The sequence below is a fragment of the Odontesthes bonariensis genome, chromosome 11, assembly GCF_027942865.1.
Source record: "Odontesthes bonariensis isolate fOdoBon6 chromosome 11, fOdoBon6.hap1, whole genome shotgun sequence".
Classification (NCBI taxonomy): Eukaryota; Metazoa; Chordata; class Actinopteri; order Atheriniformes; family Atherinopsidae; genus Odontesthes; species Odontesthes bonariensis.
Window position 1 is genome coordinate 18,441,442 of NC_134516.1, and position 26,390 is coordinate 18,467,831.

General features: G+C 41.0%; 1 protein-coding gene across 1 annotated transcript in view; it reads left to right on the forward strand.

Annotated features, from left to right (window-relative positions):
* zranb3 (zinc finger, RAN-binding domain containing 3) overlaps positions 1 to 22,310 on the forward strand; it is a 148,656-nt gene extending 126,346 nt beyond the window's left edge. Inside the window, exons 19-22 of the mRNA XM_075477837.1 lie at positions 9,795 to 9,953; positions 10,068 to 10,260; positions 20,403 to 20,534; positions 21,831 to 22,310. Coding sequence (XP_075333952.1) covers positions 9,795 to 9,953; positions 10,068 to 10,260; positions 20,403 to 20,534; positions 21,831 to 21,926 — 580 coding nt within the window. The 3' untranslated portion in view covers positions 21,927 to 22,310. The remainder of the gene's footprint in view (positions 1 to 9,794; positions 9,954 to 10,067; positions 10,261 to 20,402; positions 20,535 to 21,830) is intronic.
* Positions 22,311 to 26,390: the final 4,080 nt, after the last annotated feature.

Sequence of the window (26,390 nt, forward strand, 5' to 3'; positions counted from 1 at the left end):
AAAGCATTGAGAGGGAGTGTTTAGCCCAGCTTACCGTGAGCAGAGATGATCAATTTGTCTAATTCCACGGCAATAAATCCTCTTGAAACAACTCGAGAGGTCATTAGGTAACAAGCAATAAATATGTTCTCCAATATTTTTCTTGTAAAATCACTATGTGGTCGGCAGAGCTGGTGATTATCTGAAATATCATAGGAGTTTGTGTTTCTATCATTTTTGGAAGAGCTCGAATCGTGCAGCCATAGGCGCCATAGACCCTCTTTTTCACATGTTGAATCATCTGGTCCTTACCAGCTCTTAAAATCAGGTGAATACAACATCAAACAAGCAGCAGTTCATGACATATCACACCATGTTATTATTTATTCACCAAAAACCCAGAAATCCACCCCATGAACCACATTTAGTAATAACTTTGAGGGACGTTCTTTAGCTGTATGACATCCCATATTAGCAACATCATTTATGAACATTTTCTTACCCCCTGCTGCGTCCTGTGAGCAGAGTTCAAGCCTCGTTTTGGCGTTGATGAAGGTAGTCCGGCTTGTTGGCTGTAATGAAATAAAAGTCAAAGTAAGTGTAAGAATCCCAGCTTTCTGTTGTTGTTTTGACATTTTTGGTTTATTCCTGACTGTCCCCCATCTTTATCCGATTTAAGGCTGTCAATCCTGCACATCTTAAAGGGGAAGTTCTTTGTTTTTAAACCTGGACCTTATTTCTGGCATAAAATACGTTCATCTACTCACCGATGACTGTTAAAACCTGGTAATGCCGTTTGCTGCTCGGTCTGCACAGCAGGCAGTGATACGAAGGGAGAGAAAATAGGGCCAAGCGATTGTGAGGTCTGACTTTTTCCTGGAGAACGATTTTGTGATACAAATGTATTACTCTGTTGAACACATATTGTTTTGAGAAGCAAAACGCTGTATTTTTTAAGCCCCAGCCAACTAGCCGGACTACCTTCATCAACGCCAAAACGAGGCTCACAGGACGCAGCAGGGGGTAAGAAAATGTTCATAAATGATGTTGCTAATATGTGATGTCATACAGCTTCATGTCAAAAGAGGCAAACTATCCCTTTAAAACCTGGTGATGACTCTGAGCCTTTGATGTCCTGATTTATAAAACTTTTTACTCGACTGTCGGGCCTTTGCTTAAAACAGGCGGCAGCTTTATTGAAATGAGGAATTTGACACTTGGATCTACAGTTTTCTATTAGTAAATCAGTAACATGAGCAGCTTATTACCATCTAAATAACATTGGCAGAATCAAAGGAATAGTGTCTAAACCAGACTTAGAGAGACTGAGCCATGCGTTTGTCTCCAGCAGGTTAGACTCCTTTAACGGCCTGCTCACTGGGCTCTCTAAACGGGCTGTAAGACAGCTGCAGTACATCCAGAACGCTGCTGCTCGAGTCCTGACTCTGGGAGGGGTCTGCTGCCTCAGTGAGGGGTCTGCTGCCTCTGGGAGGGGTCTGCTGCCTCAGTGAGGGGTCTGCTGCCTCTGGGAGGGGTCTGCTGCCCCAGGGAGGGGTCTGCTGCCTCAGTGAGGGGTCTGCTGCCTCTGGGAGGGGTCTGCTGCCCCAGGGAGGGGTCTGCTGCCTCTGGGAGGGGTCTCCTGCCTCTGGGAGGGGTCTGCTGCCCCAGGGAGGGGTCTCCTGCCTCTGGGAGGGGTCTCCTGCCTCTGGGAGGGTTCTCCTGCCCCAGGGAGGGGTCTCCTGCCTCTGGGAGGGTTCTCCTGTCCCAGGGAGGGGTCTCCTGCCTCAAGGAGGGGTCTCCTGCCTCAGGGAGGGGTTTCCTGCTGGGGCCCAGAGTCAGGACTAAACAAGCTGAGGCTGCGTCTCAGTTTTATGCTCCTAACATCTGGAACAGTCTTCCAGAAGATGTGAGACAGGCCTCAACTTTGACAATGTTTAAATCCAGGCTGAAAACAGTTCTATTTAGCTGTGCATATGACACCTGAAAGTATTTTATCTGCACGCTTCACTTTTAAATTAATTAATTAATGATTATTTGAATAGCTGGATTAGCTGTAAAGCACTTTGAATTGCCTTGTGTATGAATTGTGCTCCACAAATTGAACCATCCAAGCTGGCCATCTTGGTACGTAAGAAGCCAAACAGGAACAAGAGTGTTACCATGAGTCTTTCCTTCGTATCAGTGATTTTATAGCTCTTAATCAGAATCATAATCAGAAATCAGAAAAAAAAAAAAATGTATTTATCCCCGAAGGGCAATTAGAAGGGCGAAGAGCGGTACATTAAAAGAAGAGCAAGAAAATGGAATCACAAAGAAAATTAAAACACAAAAGGGGGTTACAAAAAAATAAATAAATAAAATATTAAGTAAAAAAAAAAAAAATAATAATAATATTTAGTAAATAAATAAAAAAATAAAAAATATATATATATGTATATATATATATATATATATATATATATATAAAATAAAATTAAAAAAATAAGGCGTCGATAAAATTAAAATGACATTGTGATTAAAGTGACATTGTAGTTAAAGTGTCAATGCCATCTATTGTACGCTGGCGAGTTTATGTATGTAGACGTTTTACTGCTTAATCATGTGATATTGTTGCTAAGCAGCTAGCAGTAACAGTAGCTAACAACTGTTTGGTTTTAAACCTCTGGGAGGTGAACAAGACCAACAGATTTATAGCTTTGTGCATCATCAAAGATGACTTTGTCACTCTGTGTGGTTTTTAACATTGTTGGATTCGCCCAAAAACCAAGATGCAGCGTTAAAAACACCAGATTTAGAGCTCAGGGAGCACACAGATCTGTCATCTATCTTAATGATTGTTTGATTAGCTGTAAAGCACTTTGATTTGTGCTCTACAAGTAACGGTGTTGGGGTATTTTACCTGTTTCAAGCGGTGGCAATGCTGCCTCGTGGCATAAATCAGAGCTTTAATAAAACAAATATTAGAGCTGTGAATCAGCTCGCTGTCCTCAGGAAGCAACAAATTACATTTTATGAAGCAGAATCTGCCGTGAGATCAATGGTGAGCGAGCACTCTGTGGATTGACAGCTGGACTTCCCGGATCCCTTTCTTCATTTTGGTTTCCTTTGGTTCGCAGCATCAGAGATGAGCGGAGGTGTAAACATTAGCACGCTGTGCGCTGTTTGCTGAAGGCATGTTGCATTATTTCTGGGGTTTGAAGTATGAATTTTCAGTGAGTTACCCCATGCTGAGACGCGGAGCTGCGAGCGTGCTCGTTTTCCTGCATGAATTTAAATGTGTGTTGTATTTTTCAGCGGTTTGAAATCGTCTGAAATTTAACCACAAACCTCCATTCATTAAAATGATTTTAAGGATAAATGGCTTCATAATTTCACAGGCTCCGGAAAACAATATATGACTCGGGAAAGTTTTCCAAAGTAGCACGTTTGCGCCATTCACAGTTTGGGCACGCCAGTAAAATCATCTATTTCTGTCTCTTTCATCCACTCGACAGTGCTGGCACAGCATTTGTCTCTTGGTGCTTCCAATTTTTTTTGGTATCTTCTTAACTTTGAAGCAGCTAGGTTCCTTTTTATAGCAGGTTTTGTTCTCCATTTCAGCGATTGAATTTCCCTCTGTTGTGCTTAGTCTGTTTGGATCTTTGTTCCTCTTTCTGTTTATCTGAATTGCAAACCGTGGGGAAAGCAAATTTAGTCCATCTGTCCCCTCCAACGTGGCTCGAGCGCCCCGCTGGGATAACATGGCAGTGGCCCAGATCTGCTGTCCTCTGCCAAAAGGACAAACATGCACATTTGAAATGTTCAGGAGATCTGCGAAGGTAGAGATCTGTCTACAAACTTTGTGCTTGCAGAAGCACACATAGATTTATTTTTGTTGCAGAAGTATTTGTATTGAATTGTGTTTTATTGATGCAGAAATTCTCCCACACATCCTTTAAACTGATTACGAACTGATTCATTTCTGAGTCAAGGTTAATATTTGGGTTTCGTACAGAAAGGGCAGCAGGCGCTGCAGATGAATGAAAAACACATAAAAAAAAATGAAGATTTTTTTGTGGCATTTTGATTTCTTTATGCATCACATTTTCTAATGCGTAGAATAATTCTTCATCTTCTGTCGGCACATCGAAGTTTTCACCTTGTTAGAAGTTTATTTATCATCAACTTGTGCCATCAACATTCAATTGTTTTGAGATGTTTAGGTCAAATTTAGCAGCATTAATTCCACCACAGGAGCAGTGCAGTCACATCATAGTCGACTCAACTTTCCCCTTCATGTTGCTCATCAAGGTTTGTTTCTATTTAGCCAGAATTAAAGGGGAAGTAAGGTTTTCTTTTTTAAAGCTGGACCTTATTTCTGGCATAAAATACGTTCATCTTAACGTGTGACTGAGGATATCCACTGCAGTTCTCGATGTCTTGTGGTTTATAAACACTTAAATTTGATATTTCGAAATGGAGATGATGTATAGACTTTGTATGGGTTTCATTACGATTAAAGCCCAATTCGCACGGGATAAGTATTACCTATGGATCACTGGTAATTCGCATCTACCCCCGCACCTCTGTAATTTTTTGTGGCGCATTCGGACGGGACAAGCAAAAGTCTGTAATTTACTGAAATCACAGACATCATGAGCGGATATTCCGTAATTGTCGTAACTTCCTGTTTTGCCCCGTTGTACCTGGTTGTACACATAGGTTGAACACACAGGTGTGCGTTCAGACGGGACTTAAATTACCACAGGACGTCTGTGTTTCGCCGAAATACAGTAGGTAATTCGCGGCGGAATTATTACCCCACAAATCACGGACATGGCGCATTCGCACAGGACTAAGAACTCAGACATTCTCCGCAATTATTCCGAATTACGGGGGGTCCATAGGTAATACTTATCCCGTGCGAATTGGGCTTAAGACTGAGAGAGGCTCACAGTTGTTTAGGTTTGGGTTGTGTTTTAAACTTAAACGCAATGGCCCTCATTTATCAAGCCGTCGTAGAAAGCATCGTAGATATGAGCGGAGAACTCGTCGTACGCAGAGGCTCAAGTGAGATTTACAGAACATGCGTACCACACCAATCCCATCGTATGACCGAGCGGCTGTTGATAAATCCGGTGGCTGAAATCCATCGTAATGATCCTAACCACGCCTTCTACAAAAGGGGGCTGAGAGGCCGCACCTCTAGAATTTGCGACATGGATAGACGAAAGGCGGCAAAGAAACGCTGCCAACAGCGTTGACAGCTGGGACGGCTGTCAACAGCGTCGGCGATGTAAATCGCAGACCGGACGAGGTATGTATTTTCCCCTACTGTGATGGTCAATAAAATGTGATAAACTCCAGATTAAATGAAATCTAAAATTGAGCGATGTTTTACTTTTTCTCCAGTAAGATCAGGAAGAAGTGGTCCGATATGAAATTGGCCAAAAAAGAAGGTCGCAGCTCTCCGACGCAGCATGTCACAAACGTGACATGCTGCGTCGGGGGGGGGGGATCCAGGTTTGGATTTGAGTGCCTTGGAGGAGAGGGTGGCTGGCGTGATCGGAGCTACGTCCTCATCAGGCGTGCCAGGGAAACTTGACACTGATGCGCCCATGCTAGAGCTCGAGAATGGTAAGAATGACTGCACACCCAAGACGTTTAAATAAAACAGTTGCTTTGATTTTCAACACAACTGGGGTTCCTAATCAAACTAATATTTTTCATTCACAGATGAATCCGAAGTGGCATCTGGGCAATCTGACCCGCGCAACGAATACGCGGCCCGTCAACATCCGAAGCCTCTGCCTCTGCCTCTGCCCCCCGGTCTGCAGCATCACACCGGCCAGCCGTGTTAACCACAGAGGTCCTAGAAAGACAAACAGAGATCGTGAAGTGGATGATGGCTTTAACACACACCATGCAATCTATCGACAGTACATTGAAAGACATAAATGAAACACTGAAGTCACAGAATAAATGCTGAAAGAAATCCTTGTTCTCCTTTCTTTTTTCCTTGAATAACAGAATGCTTACCAAAAGTCAGAATAGCTGAATACGTTCCTCTCTCCTCCTGAGCGCTCTTGGCTGTGCAGGCTGGTGGTAGGGATCTCTGGGTGCGGGGTCCTCTGGATGTACATCTGGAAATGGCACTCTATTTTTTTTGGGCAATGTTATGGAGATCCCCGCATGCAATAATAATATTGCATACCTTTTCGGGCGTATAGGGTTCCCCCCGCAGCCGAGAGACAGATCCAGCTTTAGGAGCCCTCTACACCTCTCCACAGTGGCACGCGTGCGCGAATGCGCAGTGTTAAAGCGCCTCTCCTGTTCGGTGTGAGGGTGCACGGTTGAATAATGAGCCATCACTCTTCCAATTACGGAGTTGTACTTGTTTAATTTATTTAATTTGCTTTTATGTTTTATGTTGAAGTCAAATAAAACATGGGCCTTCTTTAAAGTGATAAGTCTGTATTTTTAACCAAGGGATTTGTTGCGACTCCTGAGGCACGCACTAGTGACGCTGCTGTATTGCAGTCGCCGCAAGTCAAAATGGAAAAGTGTGTACACGGCCTCAGACCTGTCGTGGCGATTTCATCTTTCCTGCGCTCACGATGGATTTGATAAATGCCAACCTTTGCGCAGAAAAGAACGTACACACGACCTACGCACGTTTTTCGTCTTACGCAAGTTTGATAAATGAGGGCCAATGTCTTACAGTCCCACTGTTGACATGTGTTACAAAATGTTTAAGCTGTTTGTATAAACTATAAAGATATTTGGCAAAAAATAAAAAAATACTTTCATCTACTCGCTGATAACAGTTTGGTGAAAGTCGGCGTTAGGGATGCACCGATCCGATATGTGGATCGGATATCGAAGAAAATTCGAGATTGGGTATCGTGACAATGGGCCGATCCGTATCGGCCGATTTATTTATTTTTAAATAAAAAAAAATTCCCCGTGGTCTTGTCCAGTATTGGCATTCATCCAAGGGCCTTCTGCGCCCTCTAGTGGTGAAAAAACCTGTTACTTTGGGATGATATTTTGTTAGTTTTTACTAAGCTAGAGAAGCTATTTGTTTGTTCAGATGCTTTTGTAATGGATGTTTAATTCCCATTTTTACTAACCTATATAAAGAGCTACTTGCTATTTATTTTGAAAGTCTACCAACCAAGCTAGTGAAGCTGTTGTTTTTTCCTCAATTTCAGCTCCTTTATCATTTAATATTTTGGATTTTGAATCCCTAATTGCACCGACTGAACCAGTTACACTTGTTATATTTTTATGGTTCAGATTGTTTTGCAATTATTAAACAAATTAGTAATTCAGTATATTTATATTTGTTTATTTGTTTTTAGAAAAAATAGGTAAGAAATGTTTAAGTCAAGTCTGATGTTGCCTTGTACAAATGAAGGATCCCAGCCTTTTCCACACAGTGAAACTTACCGTTTGTTACCATAATTCTGCGCTGTTTTTTCCTGTATCAGTATCGGCCGATACTAAACCTCAGATCTCGGTATCGGAGGTGAAAAAAGCGCATCGTTACAATCCTAGTCGGCGTCCTTCTGGAGATATTTAGATCACTCCAGATCCGCGTATATGCATATAACAGGAGAGAACAGAGACAACACAGCCTCTAAATAAGGCATTATCTGTCTTTATTTCACCAATACTTTAAGACCAATGAATGAATGAACGTGTACTATTGCACTGTTAGCTCAGAGCTGCCCTGTTGTTGTTATCGGGGGCTATCGGGAGCTAAAAAGTATCGGCTTTAGGTATTGGTGAAATAAAGACAGAACCAACTGTTATCGGTGAGTAGATGAACGTATTTTATGCCAGAAATAAGTCCCAGGTTTAAAAAAAAAAAAAACGAACTTCCCCTTTACGATGTGCAGGATTTACAGCCTTAAATCGGATAAAGATCGGACAACAACAACAACAACAACAGAAAGCTGTGATTCTTACATTTACTTTGACTTTTATTTCATTACAGCCAACATGATCTCAAGATATTTGATATTTTTTCTAATCGTTTTTGAATTTCAGACCTGCAACACATTGTGAACAATTTAGGGCTAATAACGAGGATTAAAAAAAAGTATGATTTAGTTTTAAAATGGTGACGTAAACAGGTGATTCTAACCATGATTCGGCTGAGTTTTTGAGGACCAGATGGGCAGAGGATCTCCATGAAGTGTTTAAAAACAATGATCCTCAGAGAAAGATTGGAAGAGATTTGCATCTCTGCCTCCTCCTACTGTGCAGAATATCATTAAAAGACTTTGTCTAGGATTTTCAGTGTGTAAAGGGGCGAGCCTGAGCTGGACACCTGTGATCTCTGGTGATTTTAACCTGGTCCACTTCTCTGGGCTCGGAGGCGTCTGGGATGGAGCGTCACACGGTGGAAACGTGTGCTGTGGTCAGAGCCATCAGTGTTCAGGATCTTTGTTGGAAGAAATGGAGCAAAGAGCCAAAGGAGCATCCAGACTGAGAGCTCCTGGCAAAACTCATTTCCACCTCTGAGCTTTTCAGCATTAAAGCTGCCATCACAGAGATTTTACAGCAACATATATCATGCCTTCAAGAACCCATCTTTTGCTAGGACAAAACCACATGATGCAGACATTAGAGGCAGGACTGAGGAAGAAGAAGAGAGACGGTTCAACATACTCAGAAAGAAGGATGCGACAGATGAACCCATAAAACTCTTCGATATTTAGCATCTTTTAAGTGTTGTGAGAAGGAATGGAGACGTCACCAAGAGGTAAAAGCTTTACCGTCTAGTTCAGTGATGCTCACTATTGTTTTCACAAGAGCCACATTGGCAGCAAAATCAAGGGAAGAGCCACTTTTACCACAACATACTAAAGTCCCCTTTTGCATTTCTACATATAAAACATCCCATAAAAAAAGAAACAACACAGCCAATACGTTTTCAAATAAGACCATATTTACCTTTAATACTGGGATGAGCGGAAGCTGGCATGCATGCCCTTGACTTTCTTTATGTTGTATTTGTAGTTTGTTGTTGTAATCATAGTGAGACATTCAGGATGAGCATGGTTTTTGTGCTGGTTTTTGCCCTTTTTTAATTAAAAACCGACCCATTGTGCCTGCATCTCGCGCTGGCTAAAGGAGCTAGCGTGCTCTGCGAGGTGTGATGGTGGTTTAAGCGGGCTGCGTTGCCAGGTTTAACAGAGCCCCCTTTAGGAAACACCATTAAGCCTTAATTAATACTTAATAAAAATACCTAATACTACAAAAATGCAAACGTAATAAAAATGCTTAATACTGTGCAGTATTTGCTGTGTGTTATTTAAAAAATGTATTGTTATTGTTACCATATTGTTATGAGCTACTATGTGAGTGCGAGCCACCAATTGGAGCTTGAGGAGCCGCACAATGAGTATCTCTGGTCTATGGTAATCCTTAAAGTTGTGAAAGTAAATCTAAGAGCTTGAAGAAGGGAAACTGGACTGAAGAAGCCTTTTTCGGATGAGAGCTGAAAGGTCGTCAAGAATCAAGAAAAAGAAGTCCAGTTGCCTTGTTTCCATTTGTGTGAAATCACCTGAAAAACGAGTTAATTTAAATTATTAATTATTCATATTCAATCTTAAACGCCCGAAGTGCTGCAGTTCAAACATTGTTGTGTTTTAAGCCCAGTGAGAATTCATATGGTCTGTCGATGACCTGTTGACTGGTGTTCGTATCTTTGAAGCGATGATGCCTTTGGTCTGAACTCTCCATCTGAGATAAGCTCGAGCAGCCACTCGTTTTCTTTTAAGTGCACGGAATGGATTTCTTTGTCCGTCTCGCTCTCTGTGCAGGGAGCACCAGCGGTCCGGCGAGGGAGCAGATAAGCAGCCTCCATCAGAGCCGGGTTATCTGCAGGCTGTGGATGCTCGGGGTGTCCCTCTGTGCCTCTCCTGCCAGCAGGGCTGCCCTACCGCCGGTGGGGCGTGGGATACTCGATTCTGTAGCCACAGGTAGGGTTAAACTGAAAGCCGTGGACGTAAATCTGAACCTTCTCTGCTTGGTTCCTGTTCCGTACGGTCATATTAGGGTATAAAGCGGTGAGTTCCACTCATTCTGACCCACAGATGCCAGGATGAGTTCCAGCTGCGCTCCAGCCAGACGTACATGCGCGCCCAGGTGTTGGAGGCGGAGCAAGGCGCCTGTCAGCACTGCGGCCTCCAAGCCCATGACCTGTTCCTGAGGGTCCGGGACGCCCCGCCCCCCCAGCGAAAGGAGATGCTGGACAACACTTGGCTTTCCCAGCTGTCAATCAAACAGGTTGGACAAACAAATTTTTCTCCCAGCAGCTTGAACCCTCTTTGTTTTCGCGCACGATTTCCGCAACTTTACATCTGAATATGTGTATTTTAGGGCTCGTTTATTATTATTATTAACACAGGTTTTATTTATTTATTTAAAAAAAACTTTTCAATTTTTTTAATTTTTTTAAAAATTTTAATACATTTTTTTTTTTAAATTTAAAAACGGGGCACATGCTCAACCCACCACGCCACGGACCACCCCTGTTTTATTATTTATTCTATTATTGTAAAAGTCTGTTGCTCACAGGCTTTTATTTTGTAAAAGTCTGTTGCTCACAGGCTTTTATTTTGTAAAAGTCTGTTGCTCACAGGCTTTTATTGATGAAATGCTCAGAGGATTCAGGTGAAATAGACTCACTGTTGTCATTTTAGGTCGACGTTCATGACGGAGGAAAGATGTTGTTTATAAGCACGGCCTCTGCTCTGCAGCCCACACGCCTACGCACGTTTTCACACAAGCGCTCACACACAGTGCAGGTTGATCTGCACTCTGAGGGCCCAGCTCCCAGTAAATGGATTGCTGAGCATATTGATTTCTCTTTTTTTTTCCCAGTGCCAGACCTCGACCAGTAAGCCTGTTTGATTTGGTTGGCTGCTATCCTGCAAAGAGCCCACCCCCCACCCCCCCCCACACACACACAAACCTCGTCCCAGTGCCGCCGGCAGCTGCATCAGCGCCGATCGATGCACTGAGCTTTAGAGGAAACAAACTCAGCCACATGATAAGACGCCTCAGTGGTGGAGAAGCCTCCAGATTACAGGCTCATTCTTCGGTTCTTACTGGGGGTTCTGGTGCGTCTACATGTGTGTGAAGGCCTTTGTGGTCTCTTTCTGGTGTATATTAAAGCCTTCAGGTGTCTGTGAGCAGAGTTGTGGTGTGCATGAATGTACAGTAGCGAGGTCGGGTGCAGGAAGGCGCACGGATCTGGCACAAAAGAAGGTTTAATTGACTGAAATGTGCAGGACTGTGTGTGTGATGTGAACTCTGCCCCCGTGAGCAAGCCTGTTCTTTAAATCTGTTGGGATCAATTCCAGCTCACCACCTTCATGTCGGCAGAGGACCTTCCCATCAGGCTCCTCTTTCTCTGGCTGTGTTCGAAACCGCATACTACATACTGCATACTGCATACTACATACTGCATACTACATACTGCATACTGCATACTACATACTGCATACTGCATACTACATACTGCATACTACATACTGCATACTACATACTGCATACTGCATACTGCATACTGCATACTACATACTGCATACTACATACTGCATACTGCATACTGCATACTACATACTGCATACTGCATGCTGCATACTACATACTGCATACTACATACTACATACAACATACTGCATACTACATACTGCATACTACAGACTGCATACTGCATACTACATACTGCATACTACATACTACATACTGCATACTACATACTGCATACTACATAATACATACTGCATACTGCATACTACATACTGCATACTACATACTACATACTGCATACTACATACTACATACACCATACTGCATACTGCATACTACATACTGCATACTACATACTGCATACTGCATACTACATACTGCATACTACATACTACATACACCATACTGCATACTACATACTGCATACTACTACATACTGCATACTACATACTACATACTGCATACTACATACTGCATACTGCATACTGCATACTACATACTACATACTGCATACTACATACTGCATACTGCATACTACATACTGCATACTACATACTGCATACTACATACTGCATACTACATACTACATACTTCATACTGCATACTGCATACTACATACTGCATACTACATACTGCATACTAAATACTGCATACTGCATACTACATACTACATACTGCATACTACATACTGCATACTGCATACTACATACTACATACTGCATACAACATATTACATACTGCATACTGCATACTACATACTACACACTACATACTGCATACTACATAATACATACAACATATTACATACTACATACTGCATACTACATACTGCATACTACATACTATACACTACATACTGCATACTACATACTGCATACTGCATACTACATACTGCATACTACATACTGCATACTACATACTGCATACAGCATACTGCATACAACATACTACATACAACATACTACATACTACACACTACATACTACATACTACATACTACACACTGCATACTACATACTACATACTGCACACTACACACTGCATACTACATACTGCATACTACATACTGCATACAACATACTACATACTGCACACTGCATACTACATACTGCATACTGCATACTACATACTACACACTACATACTACACACTACATACTACACACTACACACTGCATACTACATACTACATACTGCACACTGCATACTGCATACTACATACTACATACTGCATACAACATACTACATACTACATACTGCCTACTACATACTGCACACTACATACTACATACTGCACACTACACACTGCATACTACATACTGCATACTACATACTACATACTGCATACAACATACTAAATACTGCATACTACATACTGCATACTGCACACTACATACTACATACTGCACACTACACACTGCATACTACATACTGCATACTACATACTACATACTGCATACAACATACTAAATACTGCATACTACATACTGCATACTACATACTGCATACTACACACTACATACTACACACTACATACTGCACACTACATACTGCATACTGCATACTACATACTACATACTGCACACTGCATACTGCATACTACATACTGCATACAGCATACTGCATACTACATACTGCATACTGCACACTACATACTGCACACTACATACTACATACTGCACACTACACACTGCATACTACATACTGCATACTACATACTACATACTGCATACAACATACTACATACTGCATACTACATACTGCATACTACACACTACATACTACACACTACATACTGCACACTACATACTGCATACTGCATACTACATACTACATACTGCACACTGCATACTGCATACTACATACTGCATACAGCATACTGCATACTACATACTGCATACTGCACACTACATACTGCACACTACATACTACATACTGCACACTACACACTGCATACTACATACTGCATACTACATACTACATACTGCATACAACATACTACATACTGCATACTACATACTGCATACTACATACAACATAAGCCGCTTTCGGACAGAGCCGTTCTAAGAACGCAGTTATCAGAACTGTCCTACTCGAATTTCGTTCTGATAACTGTCCTTCCCCAGCGGAACTGTTTCAGTCTGCATTCGCACATGAGTCGGGACCAGGTCGGGACTTTGCGCCGCGCGCAGCCGTCTGCGTCAGTGACGTGTTACGTTAGCCGTTTAGCGCCACATTCAACAACAAAACAAAACAAAACAAAACCCTAAAAGTAAGGAGAGAAAAAAAAACACCACCAAGAAGCTAACATGGAGAGCGGGGAGGCCACCGTGTTCATGGTCTGCATGATGGTGATATTAATCATGGACGATCACATCAGGCGTCTAACATCGAGGCTGGAAGAGCTCACAGAGAGAGTCAGGAGACGAAGGGTCGAGCGCAGGTGATACTTTTTCATTTCATGAAGGAAGAAAGGAGAGCAGAGCGCCGCAGACAAAGGAGACCAGTGTAAGTTTAACTTATTAAACACTCGCCGGTTGTGTCTGTGTGGTATGATGAAACATTTCAACCTGACAACATGACAAGGGGCGTAGCTACCGACCACCACACACCTCCGTCAGGCTGAGCCACGGCTGGAATCCTCTCTGAACTAACGTTAGCTTCACTAGAAGTGCTAGCATGAACGTCACCTTTAGGTCCTAAAATGTCCTTTATCTCCTTGCCCTCAACCTCTTCATGTTCCTGCTTATCGTCAGTAGGCCTATCCTCCGACCCGACACAATATCTTTCTTCAGTTGGCCCTGGGGTGACATCTCCAGCAACGTTTTTGTCATAGCTGTGGTGGCTACTTCCACTAGCACTAACACTAGCGGCACTACAACTGGCAGCAGCAAACCAATTGTCTATTTTAAAACATTTGGCAGCGTCGGCCTGAAGGGCTTTTTGCTTTTTTTCGCGGATCTTCTCCGCTCCCCCTTTCCTGTTCTTGGAGCCTCTGTAGTCCTCCACAATAATTTAGCCTACTCTGATCATTTTTAAGTGAAACATAGATGATGCCTAATGGCGGTATGGACAGATCCACTTGAGGGATGGGGGCAGGGGGCGCAATCGTAACACGCACCTGCTTCTGAACTTGTCCTGAAGAGGCAAGGTCTGTGCAATCCCCCCAAAAATGAATACAATACATTACGAGCCACATGGCCATTAACGGGCTGCTAGCAAATGTAGACAAGATAAATACATTTAAAAATCGTATATTTAAAAAATAAATAAATAAATCGGAGGCCACCGGCCCACCGGGCATTTGCCCGATCGCACAGATTGCCAGTCCGAGCCTGGTTTGAGTATGAGTAGTAACCTCATGATGCATACCCAATATTTAGGAGAATCTAGTATGCATCTGGGAACTTCTCACTTACACAAACTCGCATACTAACTCAAAAAGTTAGTATGAGTAGTAGGAGAAGTATGCGGTTTCGAACACAGCCTCTAATTCTTCTCAGTCATCTTTGGCTCTCCTGCTGCCTCCTTCTCTCGTGTTCAGGAATCCAAAAATAAAGGAACATTAAGGTCAGTGTTTCCTTCTGCTGCTGCACTGGATCCTTAAATCTGTTAATGTAAATATGTAATTTAGGAATTAAGCTGCATCTTAATGCCTTTTATATTCTTATTTCCTGTGTCCTGCAGAGATTCTTGCCACTTTTTTAAATTGTTTTTCCACCTTAAATCTGAATTTTTGCCAGCTTTAATCAAAGTGAATTAATTAAAAAAAGGTTTATTCCGTACTGGAAATAATTATTAGCTGCATCTTTACATGGTAACAAGGTTTGGAAAAAAAAAATTCAATTAAAAGCATAATAAATCATAGTTTTAAATTAAATGTGCAACATATCTTAAATTCTATGTCGATAAACCCAAACCTGCTTGTTTTTTTCTGCCTTTAGCCTACATTACACTCAGCTTTATTGCTACAAAACGTAAAATATGATCCAATATTAGCTTTAAACTTACACTGGAGGAGATTTGACTGTTTTTTGTTTTTTTTTGAAGAATCGTGTTCCTTGAAGAAAGTTGAAGCACAAACTCGACCTAATTGAGTTTTATGATGCTGTTGGATTTCTCTCAAGGCAGCGATTCAGTAAGGACACCGTTATGGAGCCGAGCAGGAAGACTGGACCAACTGTCGAAGTTGGCATTAAAAGAAATGCAGCTGTGCTACCGATGCTCTAACCCCTGGTGGCTCTGAGGTTTTATGCCACTGGATGTTTCCAGGGGGCGGAGGGGGCCCCAGTTTGGCCCACATAACTCAACTGTCAGCAGAGTGTACAGAGCAACAGAAAGTTTCCTCATTTTTAGGAGCTACAAGGTAAATAAAGTCCGGATTAGCTCTTTAACTCCTTTTTTATCTCGGTTTACATCAATGAAGATTGATTTACTAAATAAAGATTAGTTTTAATTGTGAAGCAGAGCTCTGCTTAATTGCAAATATTGATTTAGTCGTTTGAATCTGAATTGGTACCGGGGCTGCAGCCCTGAACAAACCTGCATCTTAAGACACGAGAAATATTGAAAATACATTGGAAAAAATCTAAATCTTACCAAGTATATTCGTCTCATTTCTAGACAAAATATCTCATTACACTTAATATGAGACACAACTGCCTAACAAGCACTATTTCAGCCAGATATAGGGACTTGTTTGAAGACAATACATCTGGAATATCTTGTTAAGTGAAAAAGTCTTGAAGACATCTTATTTTGAGTCATATTTCACATGAAACAAGCTTTTTTTTTTTCATTTGAAGAGGTTTTTAAGCTAATTTCAAGATCACTTTTAACTCAAAATACCTAAATATGACATTTTATTTCAAGAAATCTTGACAAGCCGATTTTTACTAGTTCCATTGGCAGATTTTTTTTTGCTTTTTTCAAGCAAAAACGTCTTTTATTTGTTGTTTTTTTACTTATTTTTGGAGGGGCATTTTTTCCAGTGTAGGATCTATTCCAATCGTGTCGAAATGATGACATGAATAATCATCTGCTCAATAATGCGAGCAGGCCACGCTTGGGTTCCTCTGTATTTCATCTGTTTCTCACTGTCTGTGCACGGAGGTGCAGGTGAGGCTGCAGGAGGTGAGGAGGAGGCCGTTTCCTGCTGCTGCAGCTGCGGAGTCGCACTGCTTCGTGTACGAGCTCAGCTCGCTGAAGATGAGGGACGTTTAGTCCCGGCTCAGTGGGTCCGAAACTTTTCACAACGAGGCTTAGAAGGTTTCTCGGTGTTTTACTCCTGCTGCTAACGATAAAGACGAGAACAAAGCTTAATCACATCCCGGACTGTTGTAAAACCGTCTGAATGACTTGTGCAACACGTCTTTAATTGATTTTACACAAATGTTACAACTGATGTTCAGCGACGCCAAGATTAAAGATCCCGTCAGCATCCCTGGATTAGACGTAATGTTTCATGTGAAACATCAGCTCAGCCTACTGAGAGTTTACTGCTGGACCAGTCGCTATAAAAATGTAAAATTTTTATCCGAGTATGTTGTTGTCTCTTTCGTCTCCACACTGGAAAAAAAACAACAAATAAAAGATTTTTTTGCTTGAAATAAGCAAAAAAATCTGCCAATGGAAGTAGTGAAAATTGGCTTGTCGAGATTTCTTGAAATAAAATGTGATATTTAGGACTTTTGAGTTAAAAGTGATCTTGAAATTAGCTTAAAAAGCTTGTTTCAAATGATATGTGACTCAAAACTTTTTCATTTAACAAGACATTCCAGATGTATTGTCTTCAAACAAGTCCCTATATCTGGCTGAAATAGTACTTGTTAGGCAGTTGTGTCTTATATTAAGTGTAATGAGATATTTGGACTAGAAATGAGACAAATATACTTGGTAAGACTTTGATTTTTTTCCAGTGTGGATCTCATGAGCCAGTTTTTAGCTCTTTTCCGAGCTCTAACGTTTGAGACCAAGCACTGCACCACTGTTACTGTGTAAGCTGTCGGAGCAATTTATCATTTTACTTCTTTTTTAGTGTGCAGGAAGCTTCTTGTTTGGCACCAACGGTGTTTAAAGGCGACACATTTAGGACAAATTAGATGAAATTATAAATGCATTGAAGCTACAACTTCATTTCACAATAGTTGTTAAAGAATAATCTAGTTTTCTATCGATATATAGCAGAGATGGGGACTCAAGTCACTGTGACTTGGACTCAAGTCGACTCGAGTCTCTGTTTTGATGACTTGTGACTTGACTTGACAAAAAATAAAAGACTTGAGACTCGACTTGGAAGTTAAAGACTCAGCACTTGACTTGACTTACGATGACTTGAATGACTTGAGTGTTAAGCATCTAGCATAACTTCAAACTTTGTTCGTCATTTGAAGATCCATTCTGACCAGTAAGTGCTTGGCTGTGTTCGAAACCGCCTACTACATACTACATACTACATACTGCATACTGCATACTACATACTACATACTGCATACTACATACTACATACTACATACTACTTACTACTTACTACATACTACATACTACTTACTACTTACTACATACTACATACTGCATACTGCATACTACATACTACATACTGCATACTACATACTGCATACTACATACTACTTACTACTTACTACATACTACATACTACTTACTACTTACTACATACTACATACTGCATACTACATACTACTTACTACATACTTCCATACTGCATACTCATCGATCAGACAGTATGCAGAGCGTTTACACACAATGCATTTCGCTCCTGCCCGAGCCGAAATCAGCCGGCCTGAAGCTGATTTCGCTTAAGCTCTAAACTCTGTAAACTTTAGCAACATTTGAAACATTTTCAGGCGAGAAAGTAGTCGTTTAGATCCCCAACGTGTTGAAAATATGACAAAATACCGGCTATTTACAATTTTGTTCCCACGAATTCGGCGCTACTAAAGCTAGCCGCAGTGAGCAGCGCACTTCTGGTTATTTTCACAAAATAAAATACCCGTTACCTTTTATCATAGGGAAAGCCATTACGATACAATTGGTGCTTTTGTTTTGGAAACAGGAAGTGAACCTACCCTCGTTGTAGCTAGCTTGAAACTGCCGTTTTGACAGGAAATGACGATCGGCGACGTCACGTTACGTTGCATCTTGGGTAGTTTGAGTATGAGTAGTAACCTCATGATGCATACCCAACATTTCAGAGAATCTATTATGCATCCGGGAACTTAAAAAAAGTTAAAGTTAGTAGGAGTAGTGGGAGTAGTAGGCGGTTTCGAACACAGCCCATGTCAAATTAGCTAATATTATCCTGTTAGCCTAGTCGGTAGTTAGCTAACGTTAGCTTGATATGATACGGGGTGGACAGGTTGGACACATTGGCCAATGATGTTTACTGACAGTTACTTATATCTTGTTTTTTCACTTTATTAAGATCAGATTCTGCAGGTAAAATTGCAATAATAAGGTGACTTGACTTTGACTTGAGTTGCCCAAGAAAAAATTACTTGAGACTTGCACATGTGTGACTTGGTCCCATCTCTGATATGTAGTATAAAATGTTTATTTTGAATGATTGTAGCTGTGATAGTATCATGTCATGGGAGGTTGCATCCTCCATTTATGGCTCCTGCTTCCTCCTGAACACACACTTCAGGCTTAGATATTCCAACTTTGAGCAGTATGTGATGGTGTGTGGCTGTCTGTGTTTGAACCAGCAGTGTGTTGGAACGTCTTTAGCAAGCAGCACATGTCCAAGGTCGGTCGAATAAGTTTTTCTTTGGCGTCGACTCTCGCTAACTCCCACAGAAAGTGGCAGAAAGTTGAGTGATTTAGGAGTATGTATCTTACTGTAGCGTGCCACTCCCTGTGGTATTTCTAACCTCATTTCCATGTTCCTCATCAGAAGTCCGCTCCTGATTAAGTTTCCCTTCAGCTGCTCATTATGTAGGTCATTGAAACGATTTATTCGACTGTACCTGCAGCATGGAATCGGACTGATAACTGGGGTTAAAGTTCACCGGCATTGATTCGGCTCTGGTATTGTTTTCATCACCCGGTGTTATCCCCACGATCATACAGGCTTTACATTAATCTCAACATTTTAAGCCTTAATAGGAGGCTGTTTTCCTGCAGTTTGCTTTCATTATTTCCTGGATTGAGCCAATTATGTGCTTTGCTGTGATGTCTTTATCTTCTTTTATTGTGAAGCATGCTGCAGAAGTGCCCCTGCAGTGCAGAGGTTTGTTTAATAGGAATGATTCGTGTGTGCGTGCTGTACATTTGGGCCACTGCTGTACTCTGAGAAAAAAAAAACAACTGAGCTTTAGTTAAGACATCAAATCAGCTCACAAAATTACCTTTAGCGAAGATGGATGGTTTGGGGAAGCAGTGCAATCATAGCTTGTTTTTGGCAATTTAAGGCAGCATCAGAGAATTTAGGAGAATTTATCCTTTGAATGGTGTTACAGTGTTTTTTCCTCTTTTCTGTCCTCTCAAACCCCAGCTGGTGGAGGCGGATGGCCACCCTTCCTGGTTCTGGTTCTGATGGAGGTTTCTTCCTGTTAAAAGGGAGTTTCGGTGCAATCTGTTTGTTTCCTTAGCTAGGAAATTGTTTTTGAATTGGCTCTATATGAATGAATTGGATTATTTTATTAATAATTATGATTACAATGAATTGAATTCCAATTGGCTTGAATTGGACTTTATTATATAAGTGCCTTGAGATGACATTTGTTGTATTTGGCGCTTTATAAATAAAACTGAATTGAATTTATTGTCTGGTGGTTTTGTTCTCAGCTGAACGATATTTGACACTTTATAAATAAGAATGAATTGAATTGAACTGAATTGAATTGAATTGAATTCTGTTGGTTTTGTTCGCAGCTGAACAAGATGATCCGAGCTCCGGTCGAAGGCGACTTCTGGCAGGTGGACCACATCCGGCCGGTCTACAGCGGAGGAGGACAGTGCTCCCTGGACAACCTGCAGACGCTGTGCACAGTCTGCCACAAAGCCGTACGTGCACGCTCCGCTTCACTGCACCTGTAACAACCAACAACAGGAGCTTTCAAAGCCAAAGGGCTTAAGGGGCAAAAGCAATTTGTCTGACATTTAAGGTGCGCGGTGGACAGACCTCTCTTTTATCCCCGTGTGAACAGAAAGTCTCATCACTCATGTTGAAGATCATGTACGGTGGCGGTAATGTAATACATGGTCAAACACATTGATCAAAAGTGATGTCATCCACCTCCAAGCCATAAATTCCCTGTAATAGCATCACATGAAGTGGCTGTTGGACATGTTGATGTATTTGTTGGAGGGGGCCGTACATCCGTCTCAGGGACATTTTCTCTTCTTCAGCTTCTTCTTCACTCAATATTTCACAATTCCAGGAAATAAACATCTTACAAAGAGAACTGAGGTTTTAAAACCCAAGTCGGCTCGCTTTGTGTAGCCGAAAATGTGCTTTGCTTTCACGCCAGAGAGCATTTCCGTTCGAGTGGGTGTCAGTTTGGAATATGTAGATCAGCGATCCTCACTATTTTATTCACAAGAGCCACATTGGCAGCAAAATCAAGGGAAGAGCCACTTTTACCACAACATACTAAAGTCCCCTTTTGCATTTCTACATATAAAACATCCCACAAAAAAAGAGACAACACAGCCAATACATTTTCAAATAAGACCATATTTGCCTTAATACTGGGATGAGCGGAAGTTGGCATGCATGTCCTCGACTTTCTTCATGTTGCATTTGTAGTTTGTTGTTGTAATCATAGTGAGACATTCAAGATGAGCATGGTTTTTTGCTGGTTTTTGTGCTGGTTTTTGCCCTTTTCTAATTAAAAACTGATCCATGGTGCCTGCATCTCGCGCTGGCTAAAGGAGCTAGCGTGCACTGTGGTCAAGTGTGATGGTGGTTTAAGCGGGCTGCGTTGCCAGGTTTAACAGAGCCCCCTTTAGGAAACACCATTAAGCCTTAATTAATACTTAATAAAAATACTTTATACTACAAAAAGCAAACTTAATAAAAATATTTAATACTGTGCAGTATTCTCACTGTATGTTATTTGAAAAAATGTATTGTTATTGTTATCATATTGTTATAAGCTACTATACAAGTGCGAGCCGCGCAATAAGAATCCCTTTCGTAGACGACCATAAGCTGAGGTGGAGAGCTGGGCCTTTCCGATAAGGAGACGCTCTCTCTGTTTGTGCCACGGCTCCAACATTTTAATCTAGAGATGCTCGATATATTGATGTCGCTTTTCAGATTTAACCTCTTGCATCATGTTTAATTTTCTCTCACAGCGGACGGCTCGGCAGGCCAAAGAGCGGAGCCAGATGAGGAAGAGGGCAACGGCCTCCGAGGTGGCGTCGGACATCAGCAGGTTCTTCAGGAAGTGACAGTTTGGTAGATGCAGGTTTGAGATTCCCTGAATCAGACTGTTGATCGGATAAAGATAATCAGGAGACGAGGTGAGACTTTGAGCGTCCTGCTGGTGCTCATTACGCTGGAAGATGCAGCTGAAGAGACGACTTCATCAAATGCAAATTCAGCCAAACTCCCTTCTCGTCCCCGAACCGTCACGAGTTTGATTTACGACGACCCTCTTTTCTTTTTCTTTTTTCTGTTTTTTTTCCTCGAGGCTGAAGTGGAGCAGCTTGTTTAGAGACACGCTGCTATTTTAAGATTTTGCAAACTTGGTAAAAAAAAAAAAAGGAGCAGGTGAGATGAATTGGGGGGGCTTTTTTTGTTTTTAATGGATGGATGATCGCTCCGTGGTGAAATAAAAGCCTACTTGCATCTCTTTTTGTTTGTCTTCCTCTGCTCTTCTAGTGCTTTAACCTGCAGTTTGGACTGTAAATAGCTCTGATATAATTTCATCGCCTTAAGTCAGGAACATCATCGTCCGTGTCCACGCATCTACATCCTCCTCAGCTGTGCTCCATGATCTGAGCGGAGGTAAAGTGTACGGGCTATGTTTAGACAGACTGAGAGCAGTTACTATGGAAACAAGACTTCAGGTTCAGCCATGTCGGGGAATATTGAATCTTGTTTTTTTTTTGTGAGAGTTACACAATGAGCCAGACATCAGAAAACTCCAATCAATATCCTGTGAGGCCGTCACATTCCTCCACTCCACACACTGGGAAAAAAATAAGTCTTACCAAGTATATTTGTCTCATTTCTAGTCCAAATATCTCATTACACTTAATATAAGACACAACTGCCTAACAAGTACTATTTCAGCCAGATATAGGGACTTGTTTTAATACAATACATCTGGAATATCTTGTTAAATGAAAAAGTCTTGAAAACAAATTGTTTTGAGTCGGATTTCATATGAAGCTTTTTTATTACATTTGAAGAGGTTTTTAAGCTAATTTTAAGGTCTCAAAAGTCCCAAATATCACATCTTATTTGAAGAAATCTTGACTAGCTGATTTTCACTAGTTCCATTGGCAGATTTTTTTGCTTATTTCAAGCAAAAACGTCTTTTATTTGTTGTTTTTCTTACTTATTTTTGGAGGGGCATTTTTTCCAGTGTGTCTTTTAAATCACTTATCTCACTGGAAAAAATGCCCCTCCAAAAATAAGTAAGAAAAACAACAAATAAAAGACGTTTTTGATTGAAATAAGCAAAAGCACCTCACAGTGCGACATAGATGAGAAGCATCATTATATCAGTATGACTGTTGTCTGCTGGTTAAGATGATTTACAGTGATTTAAATCATGTAGGTTTTAACCCAAAACCGCAGAAAGAAGAAGCTAAACTAAAAGAAGAGGCCTTACTTATCACCAAATATCTTCGATAAACAAGATCAGACAAGCCAGATTTTTTTTTTTTTTGCTTATTTCAAGCAAAAACGTCTTGTATTTGTTGTTTTTTTTACTTATATTTGGAGGGGCATTTTTTCCAGTGTAGTACTCTGCCAATGGAACTAGTGAAAATCGGCTTATCAAGATTTCTTGAAATAAGATGTGATATTTGGGACTTTTGAGATAAAAGTGATCTTGAAATTAGCTTAAAAACCTCTTCAAATGTCAAAAACAAGTTTTTCATATGATATGTAACTCAAAACAATTTGTTTTCAAGAGTTTTTCATTCAACAAGATATTCCAGATGTATTGTCTTCCAACAAGTCCCTATATCTGGCTGAAATAGTGCTTGTTAGGCAGTTGTGTCTTATATTTAGTGTAATGAGATATTTGGACTAGAAATGAGACAAATATACTTGGTAAGACTTCGATTTTTTCCAGTGCAGATTTACTTCCCCTCGATGGTTCGACTCGGGCAGATGTCACAATTTGTCCGTCTGTCAGTTGTGTCAAACTCCCGACTCAGCAGTTTCCGCCGTTGCTGGAAAGTTTAGAATTTTTCTGACAGCCCCAAACTTCTCGCAGCCTATCGGCGCGCTCGGCAGGCGCCGCGGCGTCGAACTCTCCGGGAGCCCGCGTGGGCGCAGTGCACGCGTAGGAGTGCGTGTATTTCCCCTACGGCTGCTCCAGGTCTCCACTTAATAAGACCGTTGTTCCTCTCCTGTCCAAACAGACAAGCTTTGTGAGTAATGAACATCTCCCAGGCAGCAGCAGATTTCAGTGTCAGTCCCTGTCAGCAGCCAATGACTCTGATCTGCTGTTTTATTACACCCAAAAGGTGCGTCTGCAGGTGTGTGTGCGGCGCCGAGAGAGGAAGGGCGAACAGAAAGTGTGTGTTACTCAGACGGAGTGTGTTTGGCCGAGGAAAAGGGAATATTGGAGGAATGATGGAGCCATAATGATGCAGACGTCCCGTGTTCCTCCCAGAAGGTCTGATGGGTAAATGTTTGCATAGGAAAACCGTAATAAAGATGGACTCAAACACCGACGGACGGCCGCAGAGGTTTGCATGTTTGCACTCTAAAACACCGCTTTTTTTTAAGAGCAAAGCCCATCACACAAGTTTTTCTAACCCCTTTGTCTGCACTGGAAAAAATGCCCCTCCAAAAATAAGTAAAATAAACAACAAATACACTGGAAAAAATCTAAATCTTACCAACTATATTTGTCCCATTGATTATCTCATTACACTTAATATAAGACACAACTGCCTAACAAGTACTATTTCAGCCAGATATAGGGACTTGTTTTAAGACAATACATCTGGAATATCTTGTTAAATGATAAAGTCTTGAAAACAAATTGTTTTGAGTCACATATCATATGAACCAAGCTTTTTTTTTTTCATTTGAAGAGGTTTTTAAGCTAATTTCAAGAGCACTTTTAGCTCAAAAGTCCTAAATATCACATCTTATTTCAAGAAATCTTTACAAGCCGATTTTCACTAGTTCCATTGGCAGATTTTTTTGCTTATTTCAAGCGAAAGCGTCTTTTATTTGTTGTTTTTTTACTTATTTTTGGAGGGGCATTTTTTCCAGTGTAAAAGACGCTTTTCCTTGAAATAAGCAAAAAAATCTGCCAATGGAACTAGTGAAAATCGGCTTGTCAAGATTTCTTGAAATAAGATGTGATATTTAGGACTTTTGAGATCAAAGTGATCTTGAAATTAGCTTAAAAACCTCTTCAAATGTCAAAAAAGCTTGTTTCACATGATATGTGACTCAAAACAATTTGATTTCAAGACTTTTTCACTTAACAAGATATTCCAGATGTATTATCTACAAACAAGTCCCTATATCTGGCTGAAATAGAGCTTGTTAGGCGGTTGTGTCTTATATTAAGTGTAATGAGATACTTTGGCTAGAAATGAGACAAATATACTTGGTAAGACTTTGATTTTTTCCAGTGAGAGAACCTCTGCTGCAGAGACGGTTCTACAGGTTACATAGCAACAACGCATCCAGTGAGTGTCACGCGGCTAAAATTAGTGCCGCAAACATCTGGCGGAAATAACCACATGTAATTAGAAAATCAAAGAGAAAGCCATAAGAGAATTCAAGGAAAAATAGCTCCATCTGAAGAAGATGTAAGAGAATGTACCCAAGGTGACAAAACTTAGAAAAATTACAGAAATGCAACACAGCCAGTCCTCGTTTCTCTATATATTACCCGGAAAACAGGAAATAGATGCAGTGATTTATTGAAACGTGCAAACATACACGTAAATATAGGATAAATAAATCTAAATACAGTATTTAAGGTAAAAAACTGAGTTTTAAAGTGAATATCTGCTCTGAGCTCCTTTATTCTCCAACACAGCCTGAACCCTCTCAGACCAGCTTTCTGTCCTTTCTTGACCGTACTCATATATTAACATCTATTACTACATGTGTACTAATCACATATAAAACGTCCATAAAATGCAGCTAAACTGCCAAAGTGCCATCTTCAGATTCCATCGTTACCCTCTTGCTTGTGACTCGTTCTCGTGTACATGTCGATAGTTTCTATAGTTTCAGATAAATACACTTTAAACTCAACATCACAGTCAGTTAAATACCATCTAAAAATGGGGTTTATCAGTTTATTGTTACTGTATCACAGAGTACAGCGCCTCATTTCTATATATGTTGCCAAGAAAGCAGGAAACTGGTGCAAACATGCATCTAAATACAGTATTTAAGGTAAAAAACAGAGTTTTAAAGTGAATATCTGCTCTGAGCTCCTTTCTCCTCCAACACAGCCTGAACCCTCTCAGACCAGCTTTCTGTCCTTTCTTTAAGGAGTCTTCAGGAATAGTTCTCCAGGCTTCTTGAAGGACATCCCAAAGCTCTTCTTTGGATGTGGGCTGCCTTTTGTTGCGTTCTCTGCCAACATGACCCCACCCTGCTTCAGTAATGTTGAGCTCCGGGCTCTGGGGAGGATTCATCCCTCCATCAGACCTGCTGCCACTGATTTTCAGCCCACTTCTTGTGTCCTTTGGCAC